Genomic DNA, 17,844 nt, shown 5'->3' with positions numbered 1-17,844 from the left:
AAGTCTAATGAATCCCGCACCCGCACGTGATTGGCTAATGGGTAATGATGCCACATCCCGCGCCAGAACGTGATCGGCTCTTCAATACTGCTGCGACATCACACACTGGTGCGTGATCGGCTCTTCAATACTGCTGCGATGTCACACGCTGGTGCATGATCAGCAGTGAATGTGTTAAATAGATTCAAGGCAGAACTTCGCAAACATTTGGAGTCAGTGGATGGGTGAAATAAGGTGTTTTTTTTTTCCTTGGCTGAGGCTATATAAGCTTGCTTTCTTGCATCATGTGCCTTTGCTAATGCTATCATGAAAATATTGTAATGTGAACCCAATAACACATTGTTTTTTTTTTTTTTTTTTTTTGGTAATTCATTTCAAGACCTTGGAAGTTGAAATTTTTGCTATATAACTAAGCTATTTATCTCTCTAAAAGGTAATTTTATAGTGTAAATTGTATTAGTTACCAATTCAAACCATTAAAACGCATTACACTTTCATTGTTATCATAAACATGTCCTGTTATAAGAATCAATTTTTGAACGCCTTTGTGATATTTTTCTAAAACACATTTCTGGAGGTCACAACCGTAAAACAGTAAAAACAATTTGCACTTTCCAGTTTATTGGGCTTTTCTATTAGTGCATCTAATTGTAAACCAGTAGTAAACTCGATCTTATTGCATTTGTTATAATACCGATAGCTGGAATTGTGTGGTTTTTACGTTATTATGGTGAAATGTGTTTCCCCTTCACTGCAATCTTCAATCATATGAAAAACATAAATAAATTTTCAGAATCTGCTCTTCATTCCTTTTTTTTTTTTTTAAGCTTTGTAAAGTTGTTACTCCCCACGAATTGTGTTTGTTACAATCTCGCTTGTGCGTAACTTGTTAGTTAGTTGCAATTTGTCGTGCTGTTAAAAATGCTTATGCATGCTATTCTGAAATTTATAAAGAGAAGATTGTCTTGTAAACAAACACCTCTTGAAGCATTTCTGAAGAAGACAACTCCTTGTGCAACAAACCAGTAATGAGTGCCAACCCAACAAAGAGTGATTAACGAGTGTGCATTTAGTCGATGATGAAGAATAAACATTCTTTAACATTGGTAATTCATAAATAATTTCTTTAAATTATAATTTGCTTGATTTTACAGGTTATGTTTTTATTTCTTTGGATAAATCAATCATTGTTTAAACATAAACCAATTAACTAACTAATGTCATTGTTGAAAACGTAACCCCTGTTTTTAACATTATGTCTATGGGAAAAAAATATTTCAACTTTACGAGCGTGTGCTAGGAACTATCTGTACATATATGGGGTACTCCATAGATATTTTTATAAAATAACACCTTGGAGGATTCTGAATAATTTTTAAACAATGTTTTTTCTACCTCTCATAAATAATGGTGACAATATTAATACAGTATGGAAAAGAAGTTCTTCATATCAATCTGTTGTTCTGAAATTCATTCAGAACAAATAGGAAAGCCATCAGTTGACCATAAAAATGTGGAAAGAATAATTGCTCTGTTTACACAACCTGTGAAGCAAACAGCAGTTGAAATAATCGGTCATCTTATTTTCATTCTCTATATTAGTATTAGCCATATTGTGCAAGGAAGCCCTACTTACTCTTTTCCTGCAATAGCCAAAAATAAAATAAATAAATAAATAATTAATTAATTAAAAATAACATATAAATAATAAAATAAATAAAATAAACTACCTATTTAACTCCCTCCTCACATAGGTGGTGTCTATCCAGCTTACCTTTGAATTTTCCCAAGCTGTCAGCCTCAACCACCTATGGAGATATCTTATCTCAGTAATTAACAAGTCACTGGCTAAAGGAAAACTTCCCACAGTCCAGACTAAACCTCTTCCCCATAATTTTAATTTGTGGCCCCTGATTCAGAAGTTATTTATAACCGTGAAAATTCCTCTCTCATTTATTTCACTTTCACCTCTCAGAGCCTTATTCACCTGAGTCAGAGCTTTTCTAAGGTGTCAAGTTTCCAAGCTTTGTAGCCACATTTGAAGTCTTTCCTCATATGGATGCCCTTTTGTGATTCTCACCTGGTGGATTGCCCATCTTTGGACCCTTTCAAGAAGCTCAATGTCTTTTTTTTTTTTTAGATTTAGGCTCCATACTTGAGCACAAGTATTCCAAGTGTGGAATACTTGTGCTCAAGTATGGAGCACAAGTATTCCAAGTGTGGTCTTACAACTGCCTTATTGGTGCATTATAGCCTCAGTTGCTGATGTGCCAATAAACTCCAAACCAAACCAAACAACTGCCTTATACACTGGGAATTGCATCTTCCCTATCTTTACAAGTAAATATTCAATAAATTGTTTATCAACAGTTGATCCTCCCTTGTCACTTGTTTACACTGCTTGGAGAACTTTATATCCTACTGAATCATAACTCCCAAATCCCTTTCTTCCTCTACTGTTTTCAGTTTAACCACACTAAGTGTATAAGTTCTTTTGGAATTGCTATTCCCCAGGTATGAGTTCATGCATTTTGCTGCATTAAAATGTTAATTAAAAGTAAAATCATTAAAATTAACCCATTAAAAGTATTAATACTTTTAGTTAAAAATTAAATTAAAGTATTAATACTTTTAATGGACTAGTTTTAATGATTTTCCTGCTGCATTAAAACATTACTTAAAAGTAAAATCATTAAAATTATTCATCAAAATCCCTATGGGATGCAACTTTTAGTGTACCCTATATATTAGTATGTATTTATTATAAACAGAATTTGTCATAATCGGTATTTGAAACACTAAAGCAGAATTTGTTATTCCAAGGTATTGAGAGAAGGAATGGGTCAAGCTACGAATGTGTCTTGTCATGATTCTCTGGATACTTTAATAACCAATGCTTTCATTGTTGATGCGGTTCAAGGAATCCTAAAAGCAGATGTAGGAATAAAGGCAAGTAGTTAGAATCAGTTTACAATTTTTAGTAACTGAAATTTTTACAATATTTTTAATATATTATATGAGGGGTGATCATTTAATTTGCAGACTGGTGCAAGATCTTATCTTAATTGTCATCATTTGAATCTTCTGTTGATTGCTCCTTCTTGAAATACCCTCCCTTGAAATTTACACACTTTCATCACCATCGTACCCATGCATTAAATGCTTTTTGCAAGCCATTTTTCAGACTGCGAAGTGCTTCCATTTTGTCTCTTTGAGCATCGTTGAATGCAAAATGCTTGCCTTTCAGAGCTTTCTTCAGTCATGTAAAAGGAAGAAATCAGATGGTGCTAATCTGATAAATAAGGGAGATGTGGCAGAACAACCTCGGCATCTATGGCAATGATCACTGTCTGCACAATATTAGCCTTCTGCCGCCAGACAGTCTTGATGGGGAAACCACTTCACACCGGAAAGTTTAGTAACACTGAAATATGGCTGTCCTACCAAGCCACTCATTACCATATGCTCCATTCATCTCTAACTGTTTCTGATGCATTTAAGACCCATCTTACACAATGAATCACATATCGCTGTTCAATATGTATGTTTGACATGATATTTGCTTCAAAACAATCATATCATCAGGTATGTTCGTGCCAGACGGCACCTGGGATTTCTCCCATCTCCGCCCACAATCATATCATCACTGATGCACGGCTAAAAAATCTCTCTTCATTCAACACTAGTTCAACAAGTACTGGGCGCCTCCGTAGCCAGGTGGGTAGGAGTGGCAGTGTGTAGCACATGCTTCTTAATTAGACTGGGGTTCGAGCTAGTGACCACCAAATACGGAGGATGCGGAAAGGTCAGGGAATGACCACCGCATATCCCCGGAGCAATATGGCCTTAGTTGCTAATGCTCCAAATAACAAACAAACAACAAGTACTAGCATATACACATAAAGTCTGCTCAATAGCAATCAGGGAGAGTGCCTCCAGTGGCAGTTATGGAAAGTTCACATGGTAAACATAAAATCTTACACCAGGCTGCGATGATCACCCCTTTTATGTAATATATATAAAAATAATATTAAATTTAGTATTTTAAGTTTATAAAATTACATCTTTAGACATATGTAATTAATATAATGTATATTAATACTGTAATGTATAATGTAATATATGTGTACATAAATTACCATAAATTTAAAATTTTTTTGTGTAGGTAGTAGTAATCATGGCAAATGATGCATGAAAGCAAGCTTATATAGCATCAAACATAAAAAAAAAAAAAAAAAACTATACAGTTCATCCATGCACACCCTCCAAAAATTTGTCTAGTTCTTCCTTGAATTTATTCAACCCATCCACTTCCACAAAAACAGATGGAAGCCTGTTCCAATAATCAAACACCCACTGGCTGAAGGCAAACTTCTGCACATCTATCTTGCAACCATCCTTCCTCAACTTGAATTTATGCCCCCTTGTGTGTGTGTGTGTGTGTGTGTGTGTGTGTGTGTGTGTGTGTGTGTGTGTGTGTGTGTGTGTGTGTGTGTGTGTGTGTGTGTGTGTGTGTGTGTATAGTCTCAGTAAGTGGAAGAATGCCATTAACATTCAGCTCACTCAATCCATTCAATGCTTTAAACACCTCAATCAGATCTGCTTGCAGATGTCTAGTCTCAAGACACTTCAAATTGAAGAAATGAAGCCTTTCTAGTTAAGAGCACCCTTTTGTTCCTTTCTCTGCCTCTGTTCCAGCAGATCTACATCCTTCCTAAAGTGAAGCCTCCAGACCTATGTACAGTACTCAAGATGCAGCCTGACTGTGGTCTTATACAAAAGATGCCTCCATAGCCAGGTAGGAAGGAGCAGCAGTGCGTAGCACACGCTTCTTGATTAGACCGGGATTCGAGACCATCACCACCAAATATGGAGGATGCGGAAAAGTCAGGGAATGACCACCGCATATCCCTGGAGCAATATGGCCTTAGTTGCTAATGCTCCTAAAAACCAAATAACAACATCTTGTACAAAGGGATAATCACCTCCTTATCCCTACTAGCAAAGTTTCTGTTTATCATTGACAAAACTCTGTGAGTTTTCCTGGCAGCATGCCTACATTGCTCAGAGAATTTCATGTCTGACTGCGCAATTACCCTCAGGTAATTGTGTCTGAGTGTACCACACAGTTGATAAGTTATTCTGGGGTTACTGCTACCCATATGCAGTACCTTGTATTTGTCAATGTTAAACATCACTTGCCATTTCTCAGCCCATTGACCAAATTTTCCTAGATATACCTTGATCATACCTTTATCAGTATTGAAAACAACAATTAGCCCAGCACTGAATCATGGAAACTCCACTAATAACATTACTCCATGAAGAGCAGTGCTCATTGATAACTACTCTGTCTTCTTTCATTTAACCATTCCTTTATCCATAACAGTAACTTGTCCTTAATGCCACATTGCTCCAGTTTGTACAGCAGTCTTTTATGTGCAACAATTTCAAAAGCCTTCCCGAAATCCAAGTATATATCAAAACTATTTTATGCATCCAGTTCCTTGGTCACTGCATCATTAGCAGAGGCATACGATGCAAGAAAGCAAGCTTATGCAGCATCAGCCAAAAAAAAAAAAAAAAAAAAAACCCTGCCCATTTCACTCATCTATTCACTCCAAATGCTTGTCCAGCTCAGCCTTAAATTTATTTAAGCTATCAACTTCCACAACAAGAGATTGAAGTCTGTTCCAGCAATCAGTAACTTATCAGATTTGTTAGACAAGACTGCCCCTTAACAAATCCATGCTGTGATTGCAGTATAATAACAGGCCTTAAGCTAACAGGTCTGTAATTACTCACGTTGCCTTTTGACCCCCCTTTTTTTGAAAGGGGGATACATTCACACATCTCCAATCAATAGGGATCTCCTCTGAAACCAAGAATGTTCTCATAATTATGGCTAAGGGTTTGCTTACCTGCTTTGTTGCCTCCCTTAATATTATTGGATAGATTTCATCCATCCCAGGTGCCTTTTTTTATATCCATCTTCAGCAATTTATCCTCCACTTTCCTTACAATTATCACAAAGTCATTTAACTCCTTGTTAGAGTTTGATAAATTTCTGGCATCCCTTTTCCTAAAGAATTTCTCACGTGTGAATGTAGATGCAAAATACCTATTCAATTTGTCCTCAACCTGAACAGGGTCATCAACAGTTAACTCATAGACATCAAGTGGCCCAATGTGATTCTAACCCTTCCTTCTACTGTTAATATAAGAATATAAGTCTTTGCATTCTTTGTCAAAGACATTTCATAATCTGCCTTACCTTGCCTAACCTCCTTTTTGACTTGATTACAGACTAATTTATATCTACCACAGGCTTCTGTATTATCTGATAACACTGGTTTATATTGTATCTGGGGTTTGGGTAAAAGTATGTGGCAGTTATTTATGCATGTTTACTGATTCCTAAACTGGAGTCCATTTGTTTCTACCACATAAAGATTTTTCACAATTCATTAACAAAATATTACCTAGGTATTATACACAAATGTTGTATACAGTAATATCCCGAAGTTATGCGATAGGTGGATCCGACGAAAATCGCTTAAGTCGAATTCGCATAAGTCGGGGTACAACTTTGCATATAAATACATATAAATTTTGTTTAATTGGGAGCAAGGACTAACATAAACACTAGTTTAGAAGAAAAATATTTAATAAAATTGGAGTTCTTTATATATATATTAATACAAAATATGTATTAAAAAAATAAATGAGTTACGTAAAAAAGTTATGTCGATGGCTTCATAAAATCTAACAAATTCATCTGGCAACACAGCGCTTTCTTATTTTCATGCAGAATTTCTTCTTAGCAAGCTAATAATTTTTTTATTCCTTGCTTTGTAGCTATAACACGTTCTTCGTTGGAGTCTATGTTTTCTAAAATTTTTAAGCCCTTTTCAATTGAGCTGAGACCTTCTGTCAAGCTTGCAATTGTCATGGGCTTTTCTGGTGGAACTGGGTCTGAAGTGTCGGATACTTCAGTGACATTTTGCTCACGCATCTCTATGAGCTCATTCATTGTCAACTCCTGACTATGTGAATCCAACAGCTCATTGACATCATCACCATTGACTTCCAAATCTAATTGCCTGGCAAGATTAACAACTTCTTCTATCACATGAGCGACATGATCAGTTTCTGGCATTGTTTTCATCTCGGTTTTGAAAAAAAAATGGACAAAGTTACTTCCAGTCAGCATTCAATGTTTTTTTTGTGAATTTCATCCCAAGATTCTTCAATGATTCTTACAGCATCTAAAAGATTGAATTGTTTTCAAAAGTCTTTAACAGATATCTCACTATTTTGTCTCATAGCTTCATTCAGACGTGCAAACGAATGCCTCGTGTAGTAAGCCTTGAATATTTTGATGACTCCCTGGTCCATCGGTTGAAGCAAGCTGGTTGTGTTTGGAGGCAAAAACACAACTTTCACACGTGGGTTGAAATTAATTAGGGTGGCAGGAGGGTGACCGGGTGCATTGTCAATAAGAAGCATCACTTTAAATGGAATCTGTTTAGACTTGCAATAACGTTTGACTTCGGGTATGAAGTGGTGATCAAACCAGTCCTCAAAAATGGAAGCTGTCACCCAAGCTTTATGATTTGACTTCCAAATCACTGGTAAGCTAATTTTAGATATACACCAAACGAAAAAATCAAGAACCGTGTAACTCGGGGTATTACTGTATAACTATATAGTTTCTGCAATGGTTTACAAGTTTTATACCCCTATATTCGAATCAGTATCAAATATTTGCCTCAAATACAACAGATTGTGCATGTTAAACCTGTAACTACACACACTGCAAGGTAGCCGACCTTGACCCAAGAATGTAGATGGTCCTCTCATCTCGTTCTTCTGGCCCATCTGTGATTCCCAGAATTTTATTTTCCGAGTGGAGTCTGGGAGACTCCTGTGTGTAGTTATGGGTTAAACTTGTCTGAGCATGCACTCACTTGTTTGTACAGTCCACTCAACCACAGAACCTATATAAGTGGCACATCCCTTATGCGGTCACAGTACTCCTGTAAAAACCATTGTGAGCTCTCGTTGTGTCTTAGTTTTCTTTAAGTATGGCAACCAGAAAGTGCATAAACAGTCCCGACATATTTTGTTACATATGTGATCATTTTGTTCCTGTAAAGCAGAGGCAAAATATTATCGATTTTGTAAAAAAATCGTATTATGCATACTTTGACATAAAACTAGGTGATCAGGATAAATCGTGGGCACTGCTTAAAGTATGCCATAAGTGTGTCGAACATCTTAGAAAACGGAATCAAGGAAAAAAGGTGTGCTTGCCATTTGCTATTCCTATGGTGTGGCACGAACCATCAAGCCATGCTGAATGTTACTTTTGTGTATGTGACATTAAAGGTTACAATTCAAAAAATAAAAAGGACATCAAATATCCTGATCTACCGTCAGCCATATGACCGGTTCTGCATGGACCTGATCTGCCTGTAAAACCTCCATCAGAAACTTTGGAGTCCACATCTTCTTCTTCCACCGAAGCAGAAGCTAAAGAGGTTAGTGAAGAGGAATGTTATCAACGAGAAAATATTTTAATGCCACAGCAATTCACACAAGTCAAACTGAACAATTTAGTAAGGGACTTAGGTCTTTCAAAGTATGCTGCTGAAATTCTGGGATCCAGACTTCAAGCAGAGAACTTACTTGCTCCAGGTACATCATTTTCCTGGTACAAAAATCATGAGAAGGAGTTTATACACTATTTTTTACAAGAAGGTCCTCTCGTATATTGCAGTGATATCGCTGGTTTAATAAGTGCCTTAGGAGCTCCATCATATGTTTCTAGTGAATGTGGACTATTTATAGACCCTTCTAAGACTAGTTTAAAAGATTTTCTCTTGTATAATGGAGATAAGTACACGTCTGTGCCAGTTGCTCATTCAGTCTACTTAAAAGAAACTTATGACAATCTAAAGTTGCTTCTGGAGAAAATTAAATATCAACATCATGAATGGCAACTATGTGGAGACTTAAAAGTGTTATGTATATTGTTGGGACAACAGGGTGGGTACACTAAAATGCCATGCTTTATTTGTGAATGGGATAGCAGAGCTAAAGCGCTGCATTGAACAAAGAAGCAGTGGCCTCTGAGGCATAATCTTACACTGGGGTCAAAAAATATTGTGCACGAAAGTTTGGTGAAGCTAGATAAAATACTTTTACCTCCACTGCATATCAAGTTAGGCATAATGAAGCAATTTGTTAGAACATTGAATAAAGATGGCAACTGCTTTAAGTACCTTTGCAGTAAATTTCCCAGTTTATCTGATGCAAAACTTAAGGAGGGTATCTTCATTGGTCCCCAAATTAGAAAATTGGTTTTAGATGGCCAGTTTGAAACTACTATGACTGATGTTGAAAGGGAAGCCTGGATTGCTTTTAAAAGTGTAATGGAAAACTTTCTAGGAAATCATAAATCACAGGATTATGAGAAAATTGTTCAAAATATGCTCGAAAAGCTTCGCAATTTAGGTCGCAATATGAGCATCAAAATTCACTTTTTGCATGCCCATCTTGATTTTTTCCCGAAAAATCTTGCACAGATGAGCGAAGAACAAGGGGAGAGAGATTCCATCAGGACATAAAGGGCCGACCAGGCTAACCGGGTAGGTAAGGTGCCTGCCTAGCAACCAAAAGGTCGCGGGTTCGAATCCCGCCTCGGACTTTGATCAGAGTAGTGTAAAAACCTTTGAAGGTGCATTATAGCCACAGAAGCTGATGCGCCAACAACTAACAAAAAAAAAAAAAAAAAAAAGGACATAAAGGAAATGGAGCAGAGGTACCTGGGAAGGTGGAATACAAGCATGATGGCTGACTACTGCTGGTGTTTAAAAAGAGATAAACCTGGCACCGTACATAAAAGAAAAATGATTAAACGTTCTTTTCAAACAAAGAGACAAAGGTCTGATTAATGAAAGTTTCAGAATTTTGATTAATACTTGTTAGTATTTACGTATTTTTTGATATATGAAAATGTAATCCTATCAATTTGTCATTACTAAATACAATAAAGTTATATACTTTCGTTAAAAACGATACTTTTTTATTTCTTAAATTGCGATATATCTGGATGTGATAGGAAAAAACTAAGTCAAATTTGAAATCACAGCAACATATTTTGGCAGTAGGACCTACTGAAATTCAAACCCCAGTGAATAAACTTAAATTTGTAAACTAGTGTAATTTTTGTGCATCCCATGCACTTTACTTTTCTGCCACTTGTGTCAATAGTTCATCTGACCTCCATTTAGGTCTAAGCCTTGAACAATATTTCTTCATGGTATGAAAAGCCTAGTAGCCTTTTTGATTACTTCCATGAGTGCTTCCCATTTAGAATTTGCTGAATTCAGTAACATCATCATTTGGTCCCACAGCACATTATTTAAAAACTGTCTGAGACCTCTTAAGTCACCCTTAAGAAAGTAAAAGCCTTTCCCTTTACCCTTGACAGTAGTTATGTCTTTATTTAAATTCCACATTAGTACACTGTGATTACTGCCACCTAGTGGGTGTTTTACTCTCTCAGATTCTTAATGCAAGAAGAATCGCTGCTGATAATCAATTCAGGAGTATTGCTTCCTCTTGTTGCCTCTCTAACATGCTTCTGTAGAAAACAGTCATCCAAGAAATCCAGAAAAGTCCTGCTAGTGTGTGAGTGGCCAACCACAAATTCTAGTTAACATCTGGAAAGTTAAAATCCCCCATTATGAGACATTCTGATTTGTGTATACCATTCTGCCTGGAAACTAAATTCAGAATTCTTACCATAATTAGATTTGCAATTGGAACTGTTTTGGACTAGACATTTTGTTATTGTTTACAGTAATATTCCAATAAACTAAGGAAAAGTGTTTGTATTTTGTTTACTTATTGTCATATTTAACATTGGATTTCAAATTATTATCTGCATTTTTTAATGTGCAATTTTTTCAGTATACAATATTTTTTGCTTCTTTAAATCATTGTGCTTGCAGTTTATAAAATTTCATAATTATGTTTAACACATAAAATGTTTTATATATGATATTTGATTCAATATAGGGTGATAAAATTGTTGGAATAGGAAAAGTTAAATCATTGTGCTTGCAGTTTATAAAATTTCATAATTATGTTTAACACATAAAATGTTTTATATATGATATTTGATTCAATATAGGGTGATAAAATTGTTGGAATAGGAAAAGCAGGTAATCCAGATATAATGGAAGGAGTTACTTCAGGAATGGTGTTTGGAGCTGAAACAGAAGCAATTTCTGGGGAAGGCTTAATTTTAACAGCTGGTGCCATAGATACACATGTTCATTTTATTTGTCCGCAGCAGTTTTGCGAAGCTGTTGCATCAGGCATTACTACAGTGATAGGTGGTGGTACAGGACCAGCAAGTGGAACTCGTGCCACAACATGCACTCCTGGCATGAATCATATGAAGTAAGTACACTGTTTTTAAGCATGATTTAGTACAGGTTTACAAGATATTGAAGTCTGACCATGTATAGTTTTTCCTCAAATGTTTTAGAAATACTTCTATTTTTGTGTGGTATGAGCAGAGCCACAACAATCATTTTGATGCTTGGCACAAGTACTTATTAGGCTTAGTCTTTATTTTGTAATGGGCATTAATGTATTTAAAAAAAGATAAATGTAGTCATTCCTGGGAAATCGTGAACTGTCTCTTCCATAGCCACAACAGATCATTTTGATACTTGCCACAAGTGTAGTCGTGAGGTTTAGTCTTTATTTTTTAATTGTCTAGATAGCATACATCAGTGTTTTTAAAAGAAGATAAATACAGTCATTTTCACAGAAATTGTGAGCTGTACCTGATTTTGGGATTGCTATTTTGAACCAGGACAGTATTAATAAGTTGATTGTTGTTAAATTATCAGCAATTTGAGTTCCTTAATTTTTTCCTCAGTTTTGATTATTATAATTAACCTAATTAACATAATTAAGATTATGATTATAGGCAGTTCTCTCTTTAGGAGTTCCCGGGTTTACGAGTTTTTTTTTTTTTTTTTTTTTTCCAAGTATCGAGTATCAACAAAATCGAAAATATGAACATTAACTGCAAAAAATGAATGTTAAACAATCATAAATACCATATTTCAAACCATGTGCATAGCTATACAATACAGTGTACCCTGCTTTACGATATTAATCTGTTACCATCATAATGTGAACCCATGGTTTTTTTGGTAATTCATTTCACGATCTCGGAAGTTCAAATTTTCACCATATAACTCCCTAAAAGTTCATTTTTATAGTGTAAATTGTATTATTTACTAATTCAAATCATTATATGCACTGCACTTGCATCATTATCATATGTTCTGATATAAGAACCAATTTTGAGCTTCTTTGTGATATTTTTCTAAAGCACACTTCTGGAAGTCATGACCATAAAACAGTAAAAACAATTTGCACTTTCCGGTTTATTGGGCTTTTCTGTTACTGCAAGTAATTATATAAATTTTCAGAATTTTCTCTTCATTCCTTTTTTTTTTTTTTTTTTTAAGCTTCGTAAACTTGTTACTCCACGCAAATTGTGTTAGTTGCAACTTGTACATTCCGTTAAAAAATCTTTATGTATGCTATTGAAATTTATAAAGAAAAGAGAAGATTATCTTGGAAAAAATGCCTCTTAAATGCTTCAAGAGGCATTTATTTCTGAAGAAGACGACTCCTTGTGCAACAAACCAATGAGTGCCAAGCCAATAATGAGTGATCAGTGAGTGTACAATTAGTCGATGATGAAGAATAAACATTCTTTAACATTTGTAAGTCATAAATAATTTCTCTATTATTATAATTTGCTCGATTTCACAGGCTATGTTTTAATTTCTTTGGATAAATCAATCATTGTTTAAACATACACTAATTAGGTAACTAATTTCATTGTTGATAATGTAGCCCCTATTTTTAACATTGTCTATGGGAAATAAATTCCTACTTTACGAGTGTACGCTAGAAACAAATTGAAACGTAAAGTTGAGAACTACCTGTATAGTGTTATGTGGACTCAAACCATGGTCAACTCAAATGTACGTATACTGCACTTCTCTGTTGAATATTTGCTTACATTATCTTTTGGAATTTGCATGCACAAAAAAAAAAAAATATATATGGACATTCTTATTGGACTTCTGGCAAGTTTAATAATGGAAATAAATTATATAGGGGAAAGTCTGTCAAAGAAATAAAATTTTTAGAATTAATTTTTTATATAGTTAATTGAAGATATTAATAGGATTTGTTTTGAATTCATATTTTTAAATTGATTCTAAATATATATAATCTGTTTTAGGAATATGATAGAAAGCACAGATAATTTTCCCCTAAACTGTGGATTTACTGGTAAGAAATTCCATCCTTTTTGTTTAGAAGTTTAAAATTTATTGAAATGTATTGATTAACACATTTCAGCCAAGTGACATGATTATATTGTTATTGGTGCAGTACATTATCATAATTACAATGAATTAATATTAAATGAATTTATATTAAAATGTATATAATTTCTGTTGTTTATATGATCATACCCCACTTATTGTTATCATTTTTTTATTTAAATTAGGAGAATATATCTTCCAAAACTTCTAAAACTGTGTACAGGTAACCCTTGTATAACACAGTAGTTTGGTTTCTACAAAATCTCATGTAATGCGAAACTATGTTATATGGGACTAAGAACCAGTACAAAAAGGGGGTTACATTCCAAAAGCTAACAAAAATATACCTTTTTTTAATAATTATCAGAAATTTAATTTTTATAGTAGTAATAACTTATTATTTTAATTCTATTTTTAAAATAGTAGTAACTTAAATCATAATAACTGAACAAACATCTGCCTTACAAACTGATACTTATATGTCAGATAATGTACATTCATTTAATTTTCTTTCTCTTTATCGCTGCTAAGCACAATCTCTTCTGCAGCATCTAGATTTTGTGTACCTTCTGCTCTCTTTAAAAGTCACGAACTGCATACTTTGAAGTCACACAATTTTTTATGGTCTCAAACAAGCACAAGTTCAATAGCACAGAACCTAACCCAGGGATCTCCCAACAAAATACAGTGGACCCCAGCTTTAAAGATATAAAGCATAAATTTAACTTTATTATCTTACCAATTGACAAAGTTAAATGATACAAGAAAATGGGAAGAATATTTTCCAGTTATCAAAATAAAATAAATTTAAGCTTACATACATAGCTTAATTAATACGTACTGTAATATGTACATACTAACTAATTGATATTTCTGTTCACTGACTTTTTTTTTTTTTTTTTGTTATAAAATTTAAATATAATTAAGATAAACAATTAATAATAAAGAACACGGCACGCACAAGTTGCAACAAACATGAAAAGTGCAAGTGAGATACGGAGTAATGAAATTCTGAAAATTTATTTATGTTTTTTATATGATTGAATATTTCATGGAAGGGGAAACACATTTCACCATAATAACGTGAAAACTCACAGAATTTCAGCTATCGGTACTATCGCAAATGCAAGAAGATCAAGTTTACTACCTGTTGAGGTGCCTCTGTAGCCAGGTGGGCAGAAGAAGCAGTGCGTAGCACATGCTTCTTGATTAGACCAAGATTCGAGCCCGTGACCACCAAATACAGAAGATGCGGGAAGGTCAGGGAATGACCACCGCATATCCCCGGAGCAATATGGCCTTAGTTCCTAATGCTCCTAAAAACCAAATAACAACTACCTGTTTATAACTGACTGCACTAACAGAGAAGCCCAATAAACTGGAAACTGCAAATTGTTTTTATTGTTTTATTGTAGTGACCACTAGAAATGTTCTTTAAAACAAAAATATCACAAATAACGAGTAGTGAATCAACAGCAGGGATTCACAAAAAGGAATGAAAATGTTGAAAATTAGATCTAACCTAAAACCAGGTTTTCTGAGCACAAAAGCTCAAAAATACCATGTTATGCGGGATTTCCCACAATTCTCAGTCCGTGTTAGAGTGAAGTCGTGTTGTGTGAGGATTGTCGCAATTTATCAATCGTGTTAGAGCGAAACCACGTTGTAAAAGTATCGTGTTATACAGGGGTTGTCTGTATATAAGTCAGAAATTTGTCAATTATTTACAACCCTGACCATGCTAAATAATGTTTACAATATCATTCCTTGTCATGTGAATCCACTGTCTGCTTTCCATGAATAGACTTGTGTTTAGTTTGTTTTGAGTTATTTTTTTTTTTAGAATAGAAATGTTGCAGAAATGTAGAGATTTAACTTTGGGTGAAAAGAACAAAATTATGAGTCAGAGGGAAGCTATATTAAAACTTGGTGTTTCATAGCCTTTTTTGTGTAGACTTTTAAAGAAAAGAAGATCACATTAATTAGGAGTGACTGAAAATGACAGTCTGAACAGGAAAATAAAAAGGTATGGAAAAAGTGCTTCTGAGATAATTCACAAATGCAAGATTAAAAGAGACGCTCTTATCAATAGAAATATTCTGTGCAAAAAACAGCTCATCCGAACATGCAGTTGAACATCATAAAACTCATATTTCTTCCAGTGAATACAATGTCCACAGTGCAACAATTGGATCAAGGAATCATAAAGGTTTTTGCATTGTACAGTAGTGCAATGCAAAAAGAAATTGCAGAAATTGAAGAAATAGAATGCAGGGTATCAAGGCATTTTTTCAGAAAAAAAGTGCATCTTATATGATGTCAGAAACAGTACCTCAACAGTTCAACAGAGTTGATCACCTCAACAAATGCTAGACTCACAAATTAACATAGTGTAAGGAGCATGAATCCTGGACTGTAGAGCAGTCCTATGGACAAACAAGTCGAGATTCACACTCTGTTAGTCTGATGGCCGTTCCCGGGTGTGGCGAATGCCAGGGGAACAGTTTCTTCCTGATTGTATCCTGTTGTTATTTGTTTGTTATTTGGTTTTTAGGAGCATTAGCAACTAAGGCCATATTGCTCATGGGATATGCAGTGGTCATTTCCTGACCTTTCCGCATCCTTCGTATTTGGTGGTCACGGGCTTGAACCCCGGTCGAATGATTGTATCCTCCCAACAATGAAGTTTGGTGGAGGCAATGTCATTGTATGGTTTGGCTTGGGCCAATTAGTCATTATCGACAAAACCATGAATGCTCTGTGCAATACCAGGACACCTGGACACTTATGTATTTGCGCAACATTATGGCAATACTTCAGGGAAGGCAACCTGTATCAGCAAGACAACGCTGACATGCCATACTGCTTGGGTTGTAACAGAGTAGTTTAAGGACATGGGTGTGGAAAAGTTGGATTGGCCAGCCCAGAGTACTGATCTGGATCCTATCAAGCATCTTTGGGATGTATTTGGATTATCAGGTACGTGCACGTCGAGATCGCCCAAAGAACAAGGCCGAACTGGTGGCTGTGTTAAGGCCAAGTGGAGGAACATATCACTTGACATTTATAAAAAGCTGATTGAGAGTATGCCGCGAAGATTGAAGGCCGTCAAAAAAGCAAAAGGTTTCAGCACAAAATATTAAATAACACAATAAAAGCTCTTTTTTTTTGTCTAAATGCAGGTGTCTGGAAATTAATGGTAGGGCAGCGTATATATATCTATGGATGATGTATATGGATATAGTTTCAATGTAAATTTATCTTCTGAGATCATGCCATTAATCTATTTATAGCCCAAAGAATTCAATTTTGCTCTTTTTTTTTTTTTTTTTTTTTTTTTCTTTCTTTCAGGTAAGGGAAATGTTTCTGTATCTGAAGGAATTTCAATTGAACTCAAAGAACAGATAGAAGCTGGGGCTATTGGGTCAGTTTATGAATATTTCTTGTATTAAATTTTCATTTAAAAATGTTTAGATCATTCTAATTCCTTGGCAGTTATAAAAGATTCAAGTGCATTCCTAATTAAAAATAATATAGTTTAATTCCGAAAATAATTAGAAATTTTATTTTGTCGGTAATAAAGATTTTCAACTTGGAGCTTTTCATTTTATTTTCTGATCACAAGAATGTACAACTTTACAATTCAAAGTCATATGGAACACTGGGTGTAATCATGAAGTTTTGTTGAGTACTCCACAAGTGTACCCTTTAAAACACTTTTTGGAGGCATTCAGTTGTTGTTTCTTATTTGGTTTTAGGAGCATTAGCAACTAATGCAGTGGTCATTCCTTGACCTTTCCGCATCCTCCGTATTTGGTGGTCACAGGCTCAAATCCTGGTCTAATCAAGAAGCGTGTGCTATGCACTGCTGCTCCTGCCGCCTTGGCTATGGAGGCGCCAGGCATTCAGTAAAATCATCCATAATTCCCTGAATATTATTCAGCATATTATTATCCATATACTCTGAGTATTGGATGGGTCACATGATGGCATCACTGAATAGTGTAACTCATCCAAGGAATGTGAACACAACACGTGAATGTAGATGAGGCCCAATAAAAAAGTTGTATGGACTGAGGATGGAAGTAGGGGAGCATCAAGCATCTTGAGGCTAATAATGAAACTCACTCAACTGTTCCATTTTCTGGCTATCATCACAGCTAGTACTGTGCTACAATTGCTTTTCTTCAATACTGTATGCAAATTCTGTCTCAACAGGAGGAACTTCTGTAGGTGGATTTTTTACATCTTAGCAAAGTTTGTAATTCTTGAGCAGTAGTTATATGTGATCCCAACTCCTGGTTACTTGGATTTTTCACCCAAAAATAATTACATATAATACACTGATGCTTTAACCTAAGTTGCCAGAAGGACTTATTCTGAGACACATACTAACTTATGTGTACTT

At 35.0% G+C, this 17,844-nt stretch overlaps 1 protein-coding gene across 1 annotated transcript in view; it reads left to right on the top strand.

Moving 5' to 3' along the window:
- Positions 1 to 17,844, top strand: part of LOC150085379 (uncharacterized) — a 130,622-nt gene that overhangs the window by 74,931 nt on the left and 37,847 nt on the right. Inside the window, exons 12-15 of the mRNA XM_090373190.1 lie at positions 2,824 to 2,949; positions 11,204 to 11,475; positions 13,352 to 13,401; positions 16,788 to 16,860. Coding sequence (XP_090229316.1) covers positions 2,824 to 2,949; positions 11,204 to 11,475; positions 13,352 to 13,401; positions 16,788 to 16,860 — 521 coding nt within the window. The remainder of the gene's footprint in view (positions 1 to 2,823; positions 2,950 to 11,203; positions 11,476 to 13,351; positions 13,402 to 16,787; positions 16,861 to 17,844) is intronic.

This window comes from Mastigoproctus giganteus, chromosome 5 (assembly GCF_048544385.1).
Source record: "Mastigoproctus giganteus isolate SK-2022 chromosome 5, ASM4854438v1, whole genome shotgun sequence".
Lineage (NCBI taxonomy): Eukaryota > Metazoa > Arthropoda > Arachnida > Uropygi > Thelyphonidae > Mastigoproctus > Mastigoproctus giganteus.
This window is presented reverse-complemented; position numbering and strand designations above follow the sequence as displayed.